This window comes from Miniopterus natalensis, chromosome X, assembly GCF_054644295.1.
Source record: "Miniopterus natalensis isolate mMinNat1 chromosome X, mMinNat1.hap1, whole genome shotgun sequence".
Lineage (NCBI taxonomy): Eukaryota > Metazoa > Chordata > Mammalia > Chiroptera > Miniopteridae > Miniopterus > Miniopterus natalensis.
Genome location: NC_142103.1, coordinates 65,241,652 through 65,261,372, shown reverse-complemented (window position 1 = coordinate 65,261,372; position 19,721 = coordinate 65,241,652). Strand labels below are relative to the sequence as shown.

At 41.5% G+C, this 19,721-nt stretch overlaps 1 protein-coding gene across 1 annotated transcript in view; it reads right to left on the bottom strand.

The window, feature by feature from the left end:
* MTMR1 (myotubularin related protein 1) overlaps positions 1–17,863 on the bottom strand; it is a 78,691-nt gene extending 60,828 nt beyond the window's left edge. Inside the window, exons 1-2 of the mRNA XM_016221953.2 lie at positions 17,724–17,863; positions 11,572–11,677 (exon numbers count right to left, since the gene is read on the bottom strand). Of these exons, the coding sequence (XP_016077439.2) occupies positions 11,572–11,677; positions 17,724–17,863 (246 nt within the window). The remainder of the gene's footprint in view (positions 1–11,571; positions 11,678–17,723) is intronic.
* Between the last annotated feature and the right edge of the window lie 1,858 nt (positions 17,864–19,721).

Below are 19,721 nucleotides of genomic sequence, written 5' to 3'. Positions count from 1 at the left end.
TATATGCCTGTTGTTGTACCAATACCAGGCCGTTTTGATTATAATGGCTTCGTAATACCGTTTGAAATCCGGTAATGTGATGCCTCCCACTCTGTTTTTTTTTTTTTTTTCTCAAGATGGCTGCAGCTATTCGGGGTCTTTTTTGGTTCCATATAAATTTTCGAAAGGTTTGTTCTAGATCTATGAATACGCTGTTGGTATTTTAATAGGAATTGCATTGAATTTATAAATTGCTTTGGGTAGTATGGACATTTTAATGATATTAATTCTTCCAATCCATGAGCATGGTATATTCTTCCACTTGTTTAAATCTTCCTCTATTTCTTTTTTCAGTGTCATGTAGTTTTCCAAGTACAGGTCTTTTACATCCTTGGTTAAGTTTATTCCTAGGTATCTTACAATGGTAAATGGTATTTTTTTTTTAGTTTCTTTCTCTGAAAGTTCATTGTTGGTGTATAAGAATGCCATTGATTTCCGGATGTTGATTTTGTATCCAGCTACCTTACCAAATTCGTTTATCAAATCTAGTAGTACTTTGATGGGGTCTTTAGGGTTTTCTATGTCATCTGCAAATAATGACAGTTTTACTTCCTCTTTTCCAATTTGGATACCTTTTATGTTTTCTTCCTGTCTGATGGCTGTGGGTAGGACTTCTAGTACTACGCTGAATAAGAGTGGTGAAAGTGGACTTACCTGTCTTGTTCCTGCTTTTAAGGGAAATGGTTTTAGTTTTTGCCCATTGAGTATGATATTGGCTGTAGGTCTGTCATATATGGCCTTTATTATGTTGAGGTATGATCCCTCTATTCCCACTTTGCTGAGAGTTTTTATCAGAAATGCGTAATAGATTTTGTTGAATGCTTTTTCTGCATCTATTGATATGATCATCTGATTTTTGTCCTTCATTTTGTTTATGTGATATATCACATTTATTGATTTGTGGATGATGTAACAGCCTTGGATCCCCGGAATAAATCCCACTTGGTGGGGGGATTGCTGAGTCTGGTTTACTAGTATTTTGTGAAGGATTTTAGCATCTATGTTCATCAGGGATATTGGCCTGTAATTTTCTTTCTTTGTAGTGTCTTTATCTGGTTTTGGGATTAGGATGATGCTGGACTCATAAAAAGACTTTGGGAGTTTTCCCTCCTCTTGAATAGTTTAAATAGACTAGGTGTTAATTCTTCTTTGAGTGTTTGGTAAAACTCGCCTGTAAGTCCATCTGGTCCAGGAATTTTGTTTGCTGGGAGTTTTTTGATTACTCCTTCAATTTCATTAGTTGTTATTGGCCTATTCAAGTTTTCTGCCTCTTCTTGATTCAGCTTTGGAAGGTTGTATGCTTCTAGGAATTTGTCTATTTCCCCCATGTCGTCTAATTTGTTGGCATACAGTTGCTCATAGTATTTTCTTACAATCCCTTGTATTTCTGTTGGGTCAGTTGTTATATCGCCTCTTTCATTTCTGATTTTATTTATAGGGGTCCTCTCTGTTTCTTGGTGAGTCTGGCTAAAGGTGCATCAAACTTATTTATCTTTTCAAAGAACCAGCTCTTGGTTTCATTGATTTTTTGTTGTTTTTTTTTTTTAGTCTCTATGTCATTAATTTCTGCTCTGATTTTTATTATTTGCTTCCTTCTACTTCCTTGGGGCTTTTCTTGCTGTTCTCATTCTAGTTCTTTTAGTTGTTGTGTTAGATAGTTCATTAGATCTTTTTCTTGTTTCTTGAGATAGGCCTGTAATGCTATGAATTTTCCTCTCAGGACTGCTTTCGCCATGTCCCATAGATTTTGGATTCTTGACTGTTCATTTTCGTTGCTTTCCATTAAGTGTTTGATTTCTTCCTTGATCTCATTGGTAACCCATTCATTGTTTAATAACGTGCTGTTTAGCTCCCTGTGTTTGAATATTTTTGAGTTTTTTATAGTGGTTGATTTCTAGTTTCATGGCATTGTGATCTGAGAAGATGTTTGATATGATTTCAATCCTCTTATATTTATAGAAACTTGCCTTGTGCCCTAACATGTGGTCTATTTTTGAGAATGTTCCATGTGCACTTGAGAAGAATGTGTATTGTGCTTCTTTGGGGTGAAATGTTCTGTAAATATCAATTAAATCCGTTAGGTCTAGTGAGTCATTTAAAGTCTGTGTTTCCCTGTTGATTTTTTGTCTTGATGATCTGTCCAGTGCTGACAGTGAGATGTTAAAGTCCCCCACTATGATAGGGTTGCTGTCAATTTCCCCCTTAGAGTCCCCCATGAAATTTTTTATATATTTAGGTGCTCCTATATTGGGTGCATAAATGTTTATAAGGGTTATTTCCTTCTGTTGGATTGATCCTTTTAGTATTATGTAGTGACCATCTTTGTCTCTCGTTATGGACTTTATTTTGAAGTCTTTTTTGTCAGAAATAAGAATTGCTACTGCAGCTTTCTTGTCCTTTCCATTTGCATGGAATATTTTATTCCATCCCTTCGCTTTTAGTCTTTATGAGCCTTTTGCTCTCAGGTGGGTCTCTTGTAGACGACATATATTTGGGTCCTGTTTTCTTTTTTTTTTTTTTGTCATGAGGATTTTTATTTTTATTTTATTTTATTTTATTTTATTTTATTTTATTTTATTTTATTTTATTTTATTATAATTTTTATTTTTGTTTAAAGTATTACAGATATCCCTTTTTCTCCCCAATGACCCTTTCCCCCCCATTCCTTCCCCCTCCCCAGTCACTCTCCCCACCATTGTCCGTGTCCTTGGGTTGTGCATATATGCATATAAATTCTTTGGTTACTCTCTCCTCCTCCATCCCCTCTCCCCCTACCCTCTGACATTTCGTCAGTCTCAACTATGCCTCCATGTCATTGAATCTATTCTGCTCGTCAGTTTATTAAGTTCTTTAGATTCCATGTACAAGCGAGATCATGTGATATTTTTCTTTTGCTGCCTGGCTTATTTCACTTAGCATAATATTCTCCAGGACCATCCATACTGTCCCAAAGGGTACGAGATTCTTCTTCTTTACAGCTACGTAGTATTCCATGGTGTAAATGTCCCACAGCTTTTTAATCCACTCATCTACTGATGGGCACTTGGGCTGTTTCCAGATCTTAGCTATTGTAAACTGTGCTGCTATGAACATCGGGGTGCATATATCCTTTCGGGTCCTGTTTTCTTATCCATTCAGCTACCCTATGCTTTTTGATTGGACCGTTTATTCTGTTTACATTTAAGGTTACTATTGATATCAACTTATTTAATGCCATTTTCCCCATTTATGCTGATGTACCTTTCTCTCACTATCCCTTCTTTTTCTTAGAGCAGTCCTTTTAGCACTTCTTGCAATGCTGGTTTCGTGCTACTGAACTCCTTTAGCCTTTTCTTGTCTGGGAAGCTCTTTATTTCACTTTGAATTTTAAATGACAGCCTTGCTGGATAAAGCAATCTTGGTTGCATGTTTTTGCTTTTCATTACTTTGAGAACTTTATGCCACTCCCTTCGGGCCTGAAGAGTTTCTGTTGAGAAATCAGCTGTTAGCCTTATGGGAGTTCCCTTGTAGGTCACTGTTTCTCTCTCTCTTGCAGCCCTGAATATTTTCTCTTTGTCCTTGACATTTGCCACTTCAATTATTTGTCTTGGAGTCGGTCTCTTTGCATCCCTCTTGTTTGGAACCCTCTGTGCTGCCTGAACTTGTGTGACTTTCTCCCTCGCCAGCGTAGGAAAGTTTTCTGTCATTATTTCCTACATCAAGTTCTCTATCCCTTGCTCTTTCCTCTCCCTCTGACACTCCTATAATGCAAATGTTGTCTTGCTTCATGTTGTCCTATAGCTCCCTTAGACTGTCCTCATGCTTTTTAAGTGTTTTTTTCTTTTTGCTGCTCTGATTGTTTTTTCTACCTTGTCTTCTAAGTCACTTATTCTGTCCTCTGCTTCATTGAGCCTACTTTTAATTCCTTCCAGTGTATTCTTGATATCAGATACAGCATTCTTTATTTCTGTCTGATTTTTGTTTATGTTATGTATCTCTTTTTTCATGTTTTCCCTAAAGTCCTCGATCTTATCCTCTATTGCCTTGCTTTTCTCTCTAAGTTCATTGAACATCTTTATCATCAATACTTTGAACTATGTTTCTGATAGCTTGCTTAACTCCATCTCATCAAAGACTTTCTGGCGATGTTTCCTTTTCTTTAATTTGAGGGTTGTTTCTTTGTCTCCCCTTTTTGGGAGTTCTTAATGTTTGTATCTATATATTAAATATATTTCCTGTTTCCCAGTCTTGTGGGATGGGATTTTGTCTTGTGGGTCCAGTGTACCCCAGAGGTGTGTTTTCCTTATTCATCTGAGCTCTTCGCTCTAGTGTGTTCCTTTTGTGGGTGTCACTTTTATGGTTTCGTTATGTTCTCCTGTTGTGGTGGGGTCTAGATCGCTGTTGACCAGTCCTTGGGAGGACTCCCCTTTCAAGTTGGCTAACTGTGTCTCAGCCCCAACCTTGTCGTGTAAGCTGTTGTAGGGTTGCCAGCAAGGCATGACAATATACAACCAATCTTCCAGGAAACAAGGGGTATCTTACAAAATATCTTGACAGTCACAATGAAAACAACCCAAGTGAAAATAGAATTTGGAAAGTGAAGGGAGAACACACACACACACACACACACACAGAAAAAAAAAAAAAAGCTTAAAAAAAAGAGAAAGAAATGTAACGTGTAGAGAGATGTATACTGTTGCAAATAGTGATGAAAATTTAGAAAATAATAATAAACTAAAATGTAAAAAATAGAGAAGCTACTGGGGGATAACAGAGGCAAAGAAAAGATTCTAAAAGAAGGGCCAGCAAAAAAATTAAGGAAGGAACAGGAATAGGATAATAGTTAAAATTAAGAAAATAAAAATATAATAAAGAGAATAAGAAAAACTAACAATTGAAGAAAAAGACAAGAAGACAGAATAGAGGATAACAAAAGAATGAAAGAAAAGAAGAAAAAGAAAAAAGGAAAAAAAAAAGTTCTGCCAATGGATTGAGAGAAGAGAGAGAGATAAAGTCTGGGCAGGGAGGCAGTCCGGTAAGAGATTTGGGTGAAACTATAGAGGAGACCAGTAAACTTGGTTATAATGATAAAGTCCCAGTCATTAAGCAGGGATATCAAGAAAGTCTTGATAGGAGACTTTGATAGGATAAAACAAAACAAAGCAAATAAACAAAACAAAACAGAGAAACAAAACTAAAAACAAGATAAGCAAGACAAAATGCTTTTATTAAAAAAAAGGAAAAAAAAATTAGTTAAAAAATTTTTTAAAAAAAATTTATTATAAAATTTAAAAAAGAAGAAAAAACAAATAAATTTCCCCCCTTTCTCTTCTTCCTAAGGGAAAAAGAAAAAACAAACAAACAGACAAAAAACAAAACAAAACAAAAGCAAAAAAAAAGAAGAGAAAAAGATAGTCAATCAGGTGAGTTTCTTTTGGGAAGCTTATGTTGTCTGAGGCTCTCTGTTTTGTATGCTGATTTCCGTTCTCCTGGGAGGTACTTATGTATCAGCCAATGTGAGGGGCTGTCTAAGTTTGGCTCTGGTGTCCTTAGGTAGATGGTTGATCCGTAGCCACCTCCTCTTGTCAGCTATTTTGCAACTTTGTAATTGCCTGGTCTTGCAGTCTTCTGTAGAGTCTTTAGGGTGCAGGATCACTAGTGTACCTCAGTGTATCACTCCCCTTAGAGGTTTTTCTGTCAGGCACTCACTGTGAGGGAGTTAGTCTCTGCTCCACAGCCAGCTCCTCAGTCTCCACCCTGTCTTCTGATTCTAGTTCCCGAAGCTCTGGCCTGCTGCAGCTTCAGATTGATTTCAGCCTGTTGCCTTTTCTGTATGGGCCATTTCAGCAGCCTGGGCTCAGTGGGTTCGATTAAAAAAACATTCTGGTGAATCCTTTGCCTGCCCAGCCCCCAGCAGGGGTTTTCAGCTTTTCCTCCAGTTCCCAAACAACAGTCCCTGAGAGTCTTATTCTTGTAATGTCCTCCTGTGAGCTGTTCTCCCTTCCCCTTCAGGACTGTGCTCTTCGGGGGTACCTGGGGCCTCAGTGACCTGGACCAGCCCTTTTCCTATTGGGAGTGGTGCTCCCAGGCTATAGGAGAGGCAGGCATGCTCCGCCCCCTCCCTTCCCAGGTCTGGTTGGATGGTCACACCAGGAGCGCCCCTCAATCAGTCTACTAAGCAGACACCAATCCCAGCCTCCACTGGTCTGTCCACCCAGTGCACGCTGGGAAGGTGGGAGCCAGTTCCACAATAAGAACTCAAAAACGCACAAAGCAACACATAGGCAAAGAGTCTGCCCTGCAAGGTCCTGCCGCCTGCACACCAAGGCACTCAGTGGGAGAAGACCCAAAGTCAGCTCCACGCAGCAACCCACACCACTGGTCTCAGCAAAGCTGGGGTGGCTCCACATGCCACCAGGGCGCCCTCAGGGCTGGTCACAGATCTCTGCGCCAGGAGTTCAGAGCTGGAGGGCTCTCCTCCTCTTCCCCTCGCCACACAGATTCAGTGCTTTCTGGGGCTCAACACAATGCCTTACAGGGAGACAGAGAGTCCCTGTGTGTGGCTGCTCAGTGCAGTCCTCTGGTCTCTTACTACTCGGGTGCCAAACAAAAAGTCTTTGGGACAGACTTTCCTATGGTCAGCGCCCTGAGCATCCGGCCACTAGAAGCTTTGTTTCCTAAGAAGGCGCCTCCTCTTCTCTTGGACTCACCAACTCACTGCTCCACTGGGTCCCTCTGTCCTCCCTGCGGGGTGCTCCTTCCCCTCTCCTCCACTCAGGGTGTGAGATTCCCGCTTTTGGATGTGGGTCTGCACTCCCGAGGGGAGGGAGCTTTGCGGCCTCCAAGCATCGGGGCTTGGCGCCCAACACAGGCTTCAGGGGGGGCTCCCCCTTCCTGTGCCCCCCTCTCTTACCAGACTCTATGATGTTTCTTCAGTGCTCCCTACTCGCACTCCATCCACTCAGGTATGTTTCTCTGAATTTTCCAAGCTGGCTACGTAGTATTTTATGAGTAAATAGAGTCTGTGGCTGGGAGCGGGGGCACTCTGCCACTTCTCACAGTGCTGCCATTTTCCCTCTCAGGGAATTCTTAAGTTTATTTTATAGATTATATCCAGGGTTTCTAGTTGTACTTAGCATGAAGAATAAGAAAAAGTACATCTGCTCCATCTTTCTAGAAGCAAAAGCTCAAATCTTGATTTTTTTAAGCAATAATTCTTCCCCATAAGTAACCCTGGGAGACAGGATAGCACTTTTCTATTACAGTGGTTACAAAATGAACGCCTATTACTTAAACAGGCAGCAGGGTGGTTTTCTTTTTCTAATTTAATTGTTTTAGGGGGACATGCTGTACTCTCCAATTTTCCATAGGTCCTTCCTACGTCTGCTTAGCTTGTTAACTATCCCCTGTAGACATCTGCGTTTCCAAACTCTGATTTAATAAACAGATCATGAGGCCAAGCTATCAACAATGGATTCTGAAAGATCATTCTCAAGCTTCCCTTTTCATAGACAGTACTCAATTTAAGAAATATTAACTAAGACTTAGTTCAGGCATAATGAAGCCTTTCTCATACACTGCATTCCACTTCCCTCCAAAGCCCTTCAAGAAATTTTTGTTGAGCATCCAGAATTTAATCACTGTACTAACCTGTTAAATGATTAAACTTAGTACAGGACCCTCTCCATATTCTTTTTCTTTAGAATGTTTAAAGAAGAGATCTAACTACTGTGGATGAGGAGAGGAGAAACAAGAGAAGTACATAGAGGTGATCATGATAACGGTGATGATGGAGCCAGAAGAAGGAGGATAATTACATTGAAATTACAATGTCCTAATTTCCTGAAGGCCGGCCATAATCAAATCCTTTTGGACAAAACAGAATTGAAGAATGTTCTAGAAAGAGAGAAATTTAGAGACTTACAACCTAATCCAAACTCTTATCCATACAGATAAGAAAACTGACAGTCATTGATTATACAAGGTCACAAAGCTAACCAGTACTATTCCATTATGTTCCCCCTTCCTGGCCTAGTTCTACTTTCCCAGCAATGGAAACTGATGAACTGTGTCAGTTTTAATAGTTCCTAAAAACATTTCAGTACAATTCTTAATTGTATTATTTCATCTAATCTATGGAACATTACATTCTGATCTTGTTCTTAAATTTATTGACAAATTCAAGAGAGAATTTTACTCTGTTAGCCCAGAACAAATGAAAGCAATTGAGCAGTTGTGGGGGTGGGGGGAAAACAAAACAAAACATTTATTATATTTCTTCTAGGAGTCTTGATTATCAGTCAAATTTTCAGGATGCCTTGGTATTGAAGCATACATTTATTAATTTAGTGGATCCACAAATCAACATAATAGCTATATACTCTTTCATCGGTCACAATGTTTCTCAAACTTCTGCCATTTCATATATTGCCTCTACAAGTTTGGTTTGCTGTATCTGTATAGCACCTGTACTAATATTAGTATTTCCCTTTATATGGACTTTGAATCCACTCTTTTTTCATAATTCGCCTAGCTCTAGGCAATAACATCTGTTAATTACAAGTTTGATATGCTAGTTTTTCTAATACTCATTAAAATAATTATATAACTGTTAAAAAATGTTTATGGGCATACCATCTAAACTCATCTGATGTGAAACCAGTGATATTCTTACCACACTTTGGGTGAGTTGATCCTGAGCTGTCAATTTATGATATGAGTAAATAATAAAACAATCATCTCCAAAATCCAACATGAGTTGCTAATTATTCAGATTTGTGGACATGTACCAGAAACGTATGATCCCATCACCAATTTCAACAAATATTAACCTCAGAAACCTAGCTTTTCAGATTTTATTGTGAGAACCCTGACCTCAGAGATTCTGATTCACAGAACAGGATGGAGTCTAAGGAAGCTTCATTTTTGCAGGCACCCCAGCAAGTGCTGATGTGAGAAGACCCAAGGGCCACATTTTGAAAAACAGTGGGCTGGGGGGTGGGACAAATTTTAAAACTCACTCTAGTTCCTCAATAGGATCACTTGGGTTCAAATTCCAGTTCTGACTGTATGATACTAAGCAAGTCAAGTAACCTCTCTGAGGCTTGGTTACCTCATCTGTTAAACAATGATTATAATAAAAGCTACATCACTGGGTTATTTTAAGGCTTAAAAGGATGATATGTCAAAATCATAGAGCCCTGTACGTGCGAGAAGGTTGATGATGATGTAGAACCACTCTCAGCAGCCAACCACTCTCAGCAGCCTACCACTCAGAAGACAGTCAGCATTTCAAATCAAGATACAAGTGCTCTGCTTCATATTAACATTGCTCCCACTTAATTACAAACCTTGAGTTTAACCTATAATAAATGAACCCCCAAACTGAATGTGTATTTTAACTAAGACATTTGCACAATGACAATCTCAAATATTACTGACTGATGGCTACAAATTAAATTCTCAAGCAATTGTTTCTGGACCTTTAGGGAAAACCCCATGCAATGGTTCCTGGGCGAGAGGTGTCTCAAAGGCCCATCTTGGTTACTCTGATTTTAAGAACTACTTTATAAGTAGCATGTAAAATTATCCTTGTGATTTAGAATAAAAACTATTTATTACTATTTTTTAAAATCTTGCTCCTTGGAAAAAATATAACTTCTGAATAATAATTTTTAAGGGCAACTTTGCAGATTTGGCTATAGCGCAAATATAATAAAGATAATTATAAGACATACTGTTTTACAATCATTCATGAAAGGCTGTAATTATGATCTGATGTATGTACTTAAAATTCAATTTGCAAAATATATAAAAGCCTTAGTTTTTTATGAATACCATCTGTTAAATCATTCCAACATAAGCCAACTCTGCCACACAAAATTTGTGAATAAACTAAAATTGGAAAAAAAAGACCTTTTAGTTGCTTTGTGTTAAAGTACAGACTCAGTCTGATCTATTAGTGTAGAGGTTAGAAAGCTATGCACACAGTCAACATTCACTCTTTTACAGAACCCACACAGCACTAACAAATATTCAACCAAATGAAAACATTACAATTAAATCATAATTGTCCGTACAGAAAATCACTCTCTGCTAATATAGGTCCTTGAGCCTCTCCACTTAGCAGGGCAGTTTCTCAGCTAAAGTGGGGGCAATAGGGTGACCCGGATGAGTGGGGTCAGCAGCTGCTCAATGACCAGCCACTCAGGCATTGGTGATTCAGCTGATGTTTCTCCCACCAGGAGATGGCATATTTGCCCAGCGGGGTTTTGAAGGCCAGGAGCCCCAGCTGCTCCTATGTGGGAAAACACAAAAAACAAATAGCAGGGAAACCTATTAAGGAATATACTGTCATTCTTCTGGCTGGGCACATTATCCAATTTCTACTAATCCACAACCATGCTTTCCTTTGGCAGGTGTAATCAAAATCATCCGACAGCTTGTAGGAAGCAAATACAGCATGAAAGGCAAATTTCAATTACATAGCCTCTTGAGCCAATCTTTGCACTTGTTATATTATGAGCTAAAGAGGAACTGAGCTGTGTCCTTAAACAAGGAGCAGTTATTATGAATGAATTAGGATCTTTATTGTAGCTCTTGAATTGTTTGTAAGATTTGATGCCTGGCAAGGACCATGATTTTGAGAAACTGTTGACTGAGGGTAGTCTGGAATACGAAATGTAATTCGCACATACTTGTGAAAATCAATTATCTCTTATTAGCAGGCAAAAATTACTATAATAAACTTCGGAAACCTCAATTCAAGCAAACATGACCTGAAATGTGAACATGGTTTCATTTAATGTACCTGTTAATAGTTTATTTACATTAAAACAACATTAATCTTTAACCTAAAAGATGGACCACCCAAGTTTTTTATTTGTTAATTGATTCAACAAGTATTTAATGAGCACCTGCTAAGTTCCAGGATCATGCTAGGGAAGCAGTGTTGAGTAAAAGAGCCCCAGCCCCTCTCTGTTGGCAAGGAGCTTATCATTCTTTAGAATGAGCAGGAAATCCAACTTTAAAAGTAAAAAAGATATTTCTTATTTCATTAAGAACTAAAAAAATCAGGCTGCCCATACAATATTCTTGAGATTTTGCAAAATTTTTACATTCTCTTATCACGTATTAATGCTGAATACCCACGGGTAGTATCTGAATACAGAAAAAAATTGTGACATTAGAGAAATACTGCACATCAGACGTTTACTGAAATTCAGAATATTAACAAAGAAGAGATAGGTATTTATTATAATAAAATAAAAAAGGAATATATAATATATATTGAATCGTAAAATGAAACTGGATTTTTAAGAATGATTATAATCTAAACACAGCTTTTCTTCTCAATTTCAAAATTATGACCACATATACTAGATCTTGGTAAGATTTCTCTTTTCAGGTCTAACAACAGAGAACCTTTCAGCCTTGTTTCTGAGCAAATGGTCATCCAGCAACAAGGGGCCAAAGTCTCACATGAATTAAAATTGCAAAGCTTCTTGGCTACTTAGCATATTGAAAATGAATTAAGGACTCAATGCTGCTTACCTTGTAATCTCTGGATACATTTTCTGATGTCACTGACCCTGAAATCTGACTAGAAATTGTAGCAGCTATAAGCTGTTTACACCATTCAACATGTGATCCTGTAGGACTAAAAGAAAGAATGTGATTAAAATACTTTAAGACATAGGTTCTTGGTGAGAAAAATGAGCACTGACTGGGGATATATGTACATTTCTTTTTTCAGACAAACTTTTATTAGACTATTTTGTTACCTTTACATTTAATATAAGAAATGAAATACTGATTAACAACTATAAAGTAAGATTATCTTCCAGTTTGATTTTAAATGAATCAAAAATTTATTTTTAAGTTTAAGAATCTAAGCAAGTTATTCCCTATCATTTAATGGGATTTTACTCTTACAATTAGAGGCGTGGGCAAATGTAGGTTTACAGTTGTTCATATAGAAAATAATACAATAATTAATAAATAATAATACAAGAATAAACTTTTTCATATTCACAACTGTAAACCTACTTTGCCAACCCCTATATTCAGAATGGATATTCTTAATGTGCCATATACAGAAAATTAATTCTAAAGTGAAATATTTGTCTTACAGCATACGCTTTTCAAACATCCAATCGATTTCATGTTGGTAGTTTTAAATCTAGAAAATAATGTAATTTTGAATAAATCAAAGTGGCTCTTAATGGAGCAAAGTTGATTATGTGATTTTAAAAGGAACAGAATAGAAAAATGACATACTGTGTCTAGTAATAATGCTTTCTTACATTTCTTTTTAAATATATCTTTATTGAGTTCAGAGAGAGGAAAGGAGAGGGAGAGAGAGATAGAAACATCAATGATGAGAGAGTCATTGATCGGCTGCCTGGCCCACAACCCGGGCATGTGCCCTGACCGGGAATCGAACCCCGATCGCCTGGATCCTAGGTCGACGCTCAATCGCTGAGCCACGCCCGGCCGGGCTCTTACATTTCTATAAGTGCTTTAATGAGTTACAAAAGGTTCTTCCAGTCCTTATTATCTCAGAGCCTCACAACTATGGTGTCGTAAGAAGACAGAACAGGAATTGCCAACTTGTTTCTGAGATGAGATAATTGAGGCACAGAGGGGACGTGCCTGGTCAGAAAGTGGCAGGCCTGTCTTCAGCTCCATTAGGGCTATCCTGCCAGAACATGGCACAACTAATAGTGGCACACTCACTGAGCTGGAGGGCAAAGCAGAGGCCAGCACTACAGATGCTAGCCACTGCTTTATATGAAAATACTACAATGCAATGAAAATGGCACCTTCCACTTGTATGGTGCTCTAAAGTATTCAACACATTTCTACACACAGCCTCACCCCAGCTTCACAGTGACCCATCTTAAAGATGAGAAAACTGAGGTCACATGACCAAGGTCACATGACTAGTAAGTGTTTGGGCTGTGCACTCCTGACTTCAAGAACCACATAAGCAAACTAGGCATAGAAAGAATTGCCCCTAGGGCCCAGGTTTCTCTATCAATTGGTCAAAGCACAAAATAAATCAAGCAAAGGGCAAAACATGCTTATGAAAATTTACCTTGCAGGAAGTTTTCACTGTAAACAATGTTCCAGACCTTTAAAAATCTCATCACTAATTAAACCCACACTCATGTATTGGAAGGATAGAAAAACCTAGATTCCCTAGGCAGTATGTAAAATAACCTAAATAGTAAAATAAAGATATTTGGTGTTCTCTATTAGTGATCTAAATTTCAATCTCTGACCAAGATCGCTCAGTGGTTATCTGTGGAACTGAAAATATAAGTAAAAACATTCCCTGAATGGGCAGATATTCCTATGATACATCAATAATTCACTTACCACAATTTCTAACTAATAAGAAGAAGGAGGGGAAAGGGAGGGATTTTAGTCTCCTTTTATTGCCCAGTTACAGAATACTTTTCTTATCATGTAGCCTTTTTCTCTGCTAGCACCTACCCCTGATTGCAAATCTAACAGTAGAAACCCGCCTGTTTACCCACCATGGGTGACCTGTTGTTACCATCTACCCAGCACCCTTTCCCCCTTCTTCTGATAAGGGCACTTCTCTCTACTGTGGGGAACAACCTCCACAGCTTCATAGGCCTCCAGAGGGGAGGGAAAAGGAGAGTAGCTGACCCCTTGCTCCTCCTGCCCCCACTTGTAGGGAAGTGACACAGGCTGGGCCAATCCCAAGCTTTTCTCTTAGATCCTGGATCCACCCAAGCCCATTAAAGGCTGCTCCCTACCCTCACCACCTTGAGGAACCCACAGAGATAAAGAGTAAGACAAGAAAAAAAAAACACCACAGATGTAGGGGGGCCCTGACAGCATTGCAACTCTAGAACCAAATGTGCCCATGGCCATTTATCCTCATCTGCAGCAGTGATGTGCACCAAGACAGTTTCTTTTTGGCTTAAGCTAAAATGATTTGTGTTTTTGTGACCTGCAAGCAAAAGTGTACTGGCCAACAAAGTTACAACAGCATGGTTTAGTGGGAGGGTAGACCTGGATTCAACTCCTATTTCTGTCACTTGCTAGTTCAATTATCTTGAACAAGCCACATCCTCTTGCAGAACCACAGATTTGACATCATTAAGAAAAGTACTATATTAGGAAGACAGGAGAGTGTCCCACAGTCCACAGGGTGAGGCTGAGCCACAGCCAGAGAGCCAGGTTCCACTCTTAAGGTCACTCTTAAGAGTGTGAATCAGAACTGTGAATGATAGACCTGAGAAAGGAGGCCATGTCTCCTCTCCCCAACCTCTTCTCTTTAGTCTGTGAAATTTCCCTCCACATGCCTGGTATAACCACTTGGTGCCTCCCAGCCTTGTTTCTCCAACCTGGACTCTCCTTCTAGAAGTGGATGCCTATAATCCTAGGAGACAGCTCCACTAAACAGTTCCAGAGACTCTGTCAAATCAATCTTTCTAAACCAGCATCAGCCCCATGTTTTCAAAATTAGGGGAAAGCACAGACAGTTACCCAGGTCCCTAAGTCCTGAAAGCTGGGGTTTACATTAGAACCCATCCACCCTCACTTCACTCTCATATCTGATATCATGAGAATGCACCTTGCTCAATTCCTATTCCAGTTTCCTTTTCCAGACAGCCATCATTCTTCTGTGTTCTCCTCCTGCCTCATGAATTTAAGCCCCATCTCTATGCTTCAACTCCCAAACTGAGGTCTGAAGCCCAGATACCACCTCTGAACTCCAGGCTCATATAAACCAACTGCCCCCAGGACATACAACTTGCATCTCATAACTGATATATCCAGAGCTGAGAGCCTGCCAATCTCCTAAAACTGTTTCACTTAGAGACTTCTCCATCTCAGCAACACCACTTCCTACAAGCCAGAAACCTTGGGATTGTCCTGGATTCTTCTTCTATCTTACCCAACAACCAATAATCAGCAAACCTTATTGCTCTACCCTGGACCTTTTCTTCAAATTATATCCAGAATCTGATCATTTGTCATTCCCACCCTCCCCCAACCCCACTGGTCTAAGCCATCATCCCCTCTCACTTGGATGACTGCAGTAGCCTCCGACTTGCTAGTCTCTATGCTTCAACCCCTTCTCCTTTTGGTCTGTTGTCCACACAGCAGTCATGGAGATCTTACTGAAATCTACATCAGATTATGCCATTTCTCTGCTCCAAAACCTCCAATGACTCCTCATGACTCTCTACCATCTGCCCCTATGACCTCTCTGCCACTCGTCCCCTACTGCTCTCTCCCTAGCTCCCTCCCCGCTAGTGGCACTGGTCTCCTTCCTGACCCTTGAACACTTCGATCACATTCCCACCTCAGGGTGCACAGGCCTCTGCCTAGAATGCAACTGTCCCAGATATCTGTATGACTGGATCCCTCACCTCTTTAGGGACATTATTCAAATGTCACTTTCTCAGCTAGGCTTTCTGTGACCACCTTACATAAAATTCCAACCACTCCCCAAGTGCATACTCCCAACACTTCCCATCCCTTTCCCAACTTACTTTTCTCCTCTAGCACTTATCACCATCCAGTAAATAACACATTTCACTTATTTTTTTGTTTCTCTCACCAAACATACATTCCTCAAGGGCAGGAATTTGTGTCTGTTTCCTGTTGTACCCTCAGCCCAACACAGTGCCTGACACAGAGTAGGCATACCTATTTGCAGAAGAAATGAGTGATTAGCATTTCCATAGTGTGCTAAAAATAAGACTCCCCACTTCCAGTCCGTTCGCAAAGCAACATTACTGCAAAGCAACCAGTCCGTTCACCACATTACTGCAAAGCAATCATTCTCAAATGTCAGTCCCATCCTGTAGTTCACCTGATGGAAATCCTTTTGCTGTCCCCACAGCCAGGGTAACCATATAATTTCTCGTCCAAGCCAAATCACTACTGTGAGTTGAAGGAGAACACTATTAATAATTAAACTGGCCCAGCTGGTAAACCAGTAACATCCTGGGCAAAAGAGACCAAATGGCCCACCCTACATGTAGCAAAGGTGGTTGTTAAAAATGCAGAATTACAGGCTCCACCCGAGGTGGATGGACTAGATTTAGGGTGGGACCCAAGAATCTGCATTTGAATTAAGCACTGGAGGTGATTCTGTGCCAGGTTGTATAGAACCATGCCCCAAGAAGCATTGGTCCAGAGGATAAATGCATAATGCCGTAGGAAGGCACAGAGGCCCCTTCAAGATCTGGCCCCTGCCTTTCCGCAAGTCTTTTCCCTTACCAGTTTGCCACATCCAGTAACACCTACATGATTATACATTCCACTTCAATGCCCCAAAGCCTTCCCTACCCTGTTCCCTAACTTCTCATTCTTCACCATTCAGTTCAAATGTCAGCTACCTCAGAAGGCCCTCGCTTACTGACTATACTTGCCAATCCCCCCACCACTAACAAATAAATCAAGTACTCCACCTCTGTGTACTCACAATGTAGTAGATCACAACTGAGGCTGTGAGCTTTTTAGAAACTACTAACTTCTGGGCCTCCCCCCAAACCTCCTGAATCAGAAGCCTCAGGAGTGGGGCCTTGCTGTGTGGAGTTCTTTAAAAAGCTTCTCAGATGATTCCCACACATACCCCACCCAGAGTGTTTCCATGTTCACCCTACCTTAGCACTTACATTCAACTTAAACTGCTGGTTTGTCTTTTCCACTAGATGGTAAGAGAGCAAATATTCTCTGACTCTCCAACCCCTCAAATATTGCAAAGTATCCACAATGAGTAAAATCCTCACCATTCCAAGTAGTCTTAGCTGTGTTCCATTTTCAGTGAAGCTGACTACTTGGGTGATTAACTTACTAAAGTATACTGGGGTAATTACACTGGGGTAGAAACAGAGTATTTCTTGTTCCCATGCCTTTGGAAACTCCCCAAAGTTCAGCTCAGTAGTGTGACTAAGCCAAGCAAGAATGGACATCTGAACCTGATGGAGCGGTCTCTCTTGCCTAACTGCACTCTGGTGTCAGTGAAATAGCCAAGATGTGGGAATACTGGATATTCTGGAGGTGGGATAACCCATCCCTTGCATTGGGGGCATTAAGGTGGCCTTACTAGTTAAACTGTGTAAGAAGCTGTAGGCTCATGTGTTCACGGAAACATCGAACTGGTTCCTTCCAAGTGTGGAGAACTGAAAGTAAACGATTGTGTGTTGTCTATCAGAAGCAGTTTGGACATTTTCCATTCCAATTTTTCAAATCAGGGTATCTTTGCCTCCATGTAAACCAGCTCCGACACCCTAAGTTCCCACTCCTAACCCCAACATCAAAGACCCCGAGCATGGTGCTGCTGAAGTATGATGGTCTTTATACCACATGAAGCAAGTTCACTCTACAAGAGGAGAGCCCGGTGAAATGTCCTCCCCAGTGATTTGTGGCTGGAGCAAGGCCAGCCTAGGAGCAGTAGGAGGGTCACTGGAAATGGTTTGACAGCTGCAAAGCCCCTCAGGGGTGCAGGGAGCTCCTGCGCACAGGCGGAAGTGAGCCTGTGAGGGGCCCAGGGTGTTCGGAAGTGGTTTGGAGCCTCCGGGTGGACGGAGTAAGAGACCAAGGAGGGGGACGGTGCACGCCGATCTCAGACCGGCGCGCGCGGAGGGGACGACCGGGGCTCACGAGGGGCCCTCGGGAGTCAGTGCCTCAGCGGGCCAGGCCCCGCTTACCTTTCCAGGGTTTCCACGCTGGGCTGCTGGGAGCCGGTGGCCGGGCCCCCCGTGACCCGAGGGGCCCTCCAGCCCCCAGCCGACACCGGGCCCGAGCCCCCGGCGCCCTCGCTGCCCGCTGCCGCCGCCTGCCGGTCCATGGCGCGCCCAGACCGCCACCGCCGCCGCCGGGAAGCCGCAGTCGGGAACCGAGAAGCCCCCGGAAGGTACCGCTGCGCTCCTCCTGAGGCCCTATCTGCCGCCGTCTTAGGCAGTCGCCGCCATTAGCTGTCACCTGGTGGCCCCGCGTTACCCACAAGGCCGCGCGCGGAGGGGGGTGGGGGAGTGGAGGTGGGGAGTTCGCAGGAGGGCGCTGCGCCGGCAGCTATCGGCCAGGCATCTGGTCGCCCCTCACACCCGCCCAAGCCCACCTGTGCTCTGGCTTGTGAAGCCCGAACTAGGGGCCGAGGCCTTCTGGCTTGAGCAACTTGGACACGACCCAAGCCACTTGGGGTCGCAATCTACAAACGGATGATGCGGAACGTGCTTTGCTCAGGGAACTACCGGAATGACTATGGAGATACAGGTTTAAAAAGAAAAGTTCAGGGAAATTCAAAGATGAAAAATAATTTGTTTCACCCCGCTGGCCGTGGCTCAGCGGTTGAGCATGGACCTATGACCCAGGAGATCCCGGTTTGATTCCCGGTCAAGGCACATGCCTGGGTTTCTGGCTCGATCCCCAGTAGGGGGCGTGCAGGAGGCAGCCAATGAATGACTCGCATCATTGATGTTTCTATCTCTCTCTCCCTCTCCCCCTTCCTTCCTCTCTTTGGAATCGATAAAAATATATTTTTAAAAAAATGATTTATCTTCTCTCAATTTTTCTTCCCAGAAAAGTTTTGGGGTGGGGAAGCTCAAGCCCCTGGCATCCCTGGTCTTGACATCTCCAAGAGGGATCAATTCCATACATTTTAGCAATTCCATCCCACTCCGTTCCCCCCTCTCTCTCACAAAACCCACCTCCCGCCACCCGTAGGGCAACCAAGTGTTCTAATGCTACCCTCGGAACTTCTGCCCTTGGTTTATATTAAGAATAACATTTAACTGATGTTAATCAATGCTATGAAAATCCAGCCACTATCTGATCCTGGACTAAACTTATGTCCCTGTTCATTTTGCTAGGGCTCACTTATCCAACATGTCACCTTTTGTCAACTCACATCAGATTTTGTTGGAAATAACGACTAAGCCCCTTCACCTATGATTACCTTAGGTATGGACAGCAGACCTGTGACCCTGATAAAAGGTAGACCTGGGGACATGAAGTTCCTACTTCCCATCCCAGACCTATCTTGCCCTACCAGCTTAGTAACTTCAAATTGAACCTTGACATGTGATGCCTGGAGCCCCAGCAGTCATATTACACACAAGAGGAGGTGAGCCTAGGGTGAAAGGGCAACAGGAGGAGGAGGGCTGAGAGGAAAGAAGGGGAAATCTCTAGACACACTCGAGACCTACCTCCTGCAGGGTTTTGGTTTTCTAAAATTGTTAAGTCAAATGTTTAACCCATTATTATACACTGAATGTTTGTGCCTCTCCTCCTCAAATTCATATGTTGAAGCTCTAACCCTCAACGGATGATAATTAGAGATGAGGTCTTTAGGTGGTGATTAGGTCATTAGGACAGGCCCTTGGTCTGATGGGATTAGTGACTTTATATAAGAAGAGACACCAGAGAGATTGGTTTCACTCTCTCCACAAGCAGGCATGGAGGAAAGACCATGTGAAGACACAGTGAGAAGGTAGCTGTCTGCAAGCCAGGAAGAGGGCTCTCACCAAACCTTGCCAGAATCTTATAACCTCCAGAACTGGAAGAAAATAAATGTTTATTGTTTAAACCATCCAGTCTTTGGTATTTTGTTATGGCACCCCGAGCAGACTAAGACACCCACTTTTAGTCAAGCACCTTGTTACAAGGAGCTTCAAGCATCTTAGCTGCCTTGAGATTTGTCAGAAAGA